Source organism: Myzus persicae, unplaced genomic scaffold (genome assembly GCF_001856785.1).
Source record: "Myzus persicae strain clone G006 unplaced genomic scaffold, MPER_G0061.0, whole genome shotgun sequence".
Classification (NCBI taxonomy): domain Eukaryota; kingdom Metazoa; phylum Arthropoda; class Insecta; order Hemiptera; family Aphididae; genus Myzus; species Myzus persicae.
The window spans coordinates 687,406-690,062 of NW_019100493.1; the positions used below are offsets into that span (position 1 = coordinate 687,406).

General features: G+C 30.9%; 1 protein-coding gene across 1 annotated transcript; it reads left to right on the forward strand.

Annotated features, from left to right (window-relative positions):
- Nucleotides 1-866: 866 nt before the first annotated feature.
- LOC111027975 (kelch-like protein 2) lies at nucleotides 867-2,649 on the forward strand (the record flags this gene model as incomplete). Its single annotated transcript, XM_022306493.1, has 5 exons — nucleotides 867-988; nucleotides 1,053-1,281; nucleotides 1,350-1,525; nucleotides 1,590-1,686; nucleotides 2,545-2,649. Coding segments are annotated over exons 1-5 (729 nt in total), but the record flags the coding sequence as incomplete, so codon positions are not given.
- Between the last annotated feature and the right edge of the window lie 8 nt (nucleotides 2,650-2,657).

Here is a 2,657-nt window from a genome sequence, read left to right on the forward strand (position 1 = left end):
TATTTAATCGTGCTTGTCAATCACCGTGAGCGCGCGCTGCTGGATCCGCCGTCGACATTCGACATTTCAACGCACGCCAAGAATCGCTGCTCCTACACCGACAACGCTACCGCGATATACCACGTGACACCCGAACACGAGACGAGGTAAGAAATTTGACAAAATTCGTCAGAATCAAAGATATTTGCCAATTATTTTGAGTTTTTACGTATAGGCACACGTGTCATATGCTACCAACAAAAAATGACTGCTTGAGTCGCAAGCTATCTGCGTAAAAAAATGCACTCCATACAAAATGTCTTTTATGTCCCTTGAAAAGCTTTCAATGACATTGGCCGGATACTTTATAGAATGAACTCCTCCCTTTTTTCTGTGATGAATTGCCCTTCGAATAGGTTTTTTTCTCCAAGTGAACTTGTTCAACATTTTATGCGTTCGAGCATTATGCACCTTTATGTGGATGTAGATTAATGAAGATCTAGGTATGGTTATTGACAACGGTCGTGAAGCTACTGGTTTATTAGTCCGATAACGCTAAATCTACTACACCAACAAAAGTCAATATCGCCTCTTTTTTTTGTTATGTAGTGCACTGCTTATTCTGAAGCAATTGCTTAAATGTAGCTCGGTACTTTTATGCTAAATTTATTTAAATGGTCTAATTGAAAATTGGTTATAGTTTATAATTTGTAAAATGATTTGAAGTTTGGTCACTCTCGACAGGATTAAACCTGAAAAATTCATTATCTTTATAACGTAAATAAATAAATATTAAAGCTATCATTCTATTTTAACTGTCGCCAAATAGGTAGAACTGGTTGAAGGTAATAACAAAATAAAGTTAGTTTTTGCTATGCTAACCAAAAATGACTAGTGCTCATGAAAATAATCTAAAGCAAGTTCTGAAATCAAATGAATGTGAACCAACAAATTTTAGAAATAACTGTCACTCTTTCGTAATACTAGAAAACTTAAAATCTTTACGCAAGTATGTTGACGATGATTTTACCTTCATTCAAAATAAAAAAACAGTAACACATTTTTGTTTTTAGAAATGAAGTTGTATGTGATGTTAGATTTAAAACAGATGATGGAAAAATTGTAATTGGTCATAAAAATGTTTTAATAGCGGCTAGTCCATATTTCCGTGCAATGTTTTGTAATTTTGATGAGAGCAATGAAGATCTTGTTAAAATAAGAGAATTAGATTCCACCATATTACAACTATTAGTGGATTATATTTATACTAGAGAAATTATGGTGACAAAAGAAAATGTACAGGTATAATAAAATATTTGATTTAATATAGACTTCACATGGCTTAATGTGAAGTATTGTTGATTTCTAAGGTGTTGTTAACAGCTGCAAACATCTTACAGTTAGATTTTGTAAGTGATGCATGTGTTGAGTTTTTACAAAATCATTTGGATGCATCAAATTGTCTTGGTATCAGAGCTTTAGCAGACTTACATAATTGTACGGAATTGTTGTCGAGTTGTGAAGCATACATTAAACAACACTTTTTGTATGGTAAACATAACTTAATTCTCTCAGCAATTAATTATAAAGATAATGATTAAAACTTTCAGAGAAGTGGTTAAAGGTGAAGATTTTCAATCTGTATCTTCTGAAGATTTGGTAAAGCTTATTTCCTGCAATAACCTTGAGGTTCCATCTGAAGAAAAAGTTAGTAAACTTCAATGGATACCTAATTTATATTTTAATATTTTGTATTGAAAATTAACTTGAAAGTTGGACAAGTGGGTAATGCTCTGCTGTACAGCGGGTGTCTAAAGGGATCACTGAAATGAATATGTTATAATTTAGAAACATATTTTTATGCACAAAAACTCATCAAAATATGTTTATTAACTACTATAAAATGCTACAAAATATGCACTTAAAAATTTAATTAAAAAAGGGTAATTTATCGTCTTCACTAAGTTCTTCAACATTAACAATCTTTATCTACAATCTATAAAATATTAGCCTATTTCACATGTGTGAAAAAAAAAATTGTATTTCAAAATATCATTGTGAGTGTACAATATAAAAATAAACTTTGAAAGTTCCAAGTACCCATGGATAAAAGTTTTTATGTGGCAATAAAATAACTAAAATTCCTATAGCTTTTTTGATGACTAGAGAAAAAATGTCTTGTTTTAAATGTCTATAAAGCTCAAAAAGAATCAGTATATTTTGAAAAAGTTTGCAATTCTTCCTTTTGGTCCCGGCTGTAACTTACAACTCTATGGCCTACAGGCCAATGAATTAGCCCAAAAAATTCTTGAGATGCTGCACATGATCTTTTTACTATGTGTATTTGAAAACAATCATTAATGTTTATTTAGGCCACCTATAAGGTTTTAACAATTATAAAAAATATTTTGGTATTATAAGTACGTATATGGACACTCATTAAAGCATTGAAAGGCAACCAAAATCTTGAAGATCTATTATATTTATGAGACCCTGTGATACAGGGTTATACACTAATTGTTGATTTAACAATTTTAATTTAGTTTTAAATATTTGTTATTGTAGGTATTTGAATGTGTTATTAAATGGGTAACTCATGATTTGGATCAGAGAAGAGATTTTTTGGCAGAATTAATGGAACATGTGCGTTTGCCATTATTAGAGCCTGATGTATTGTT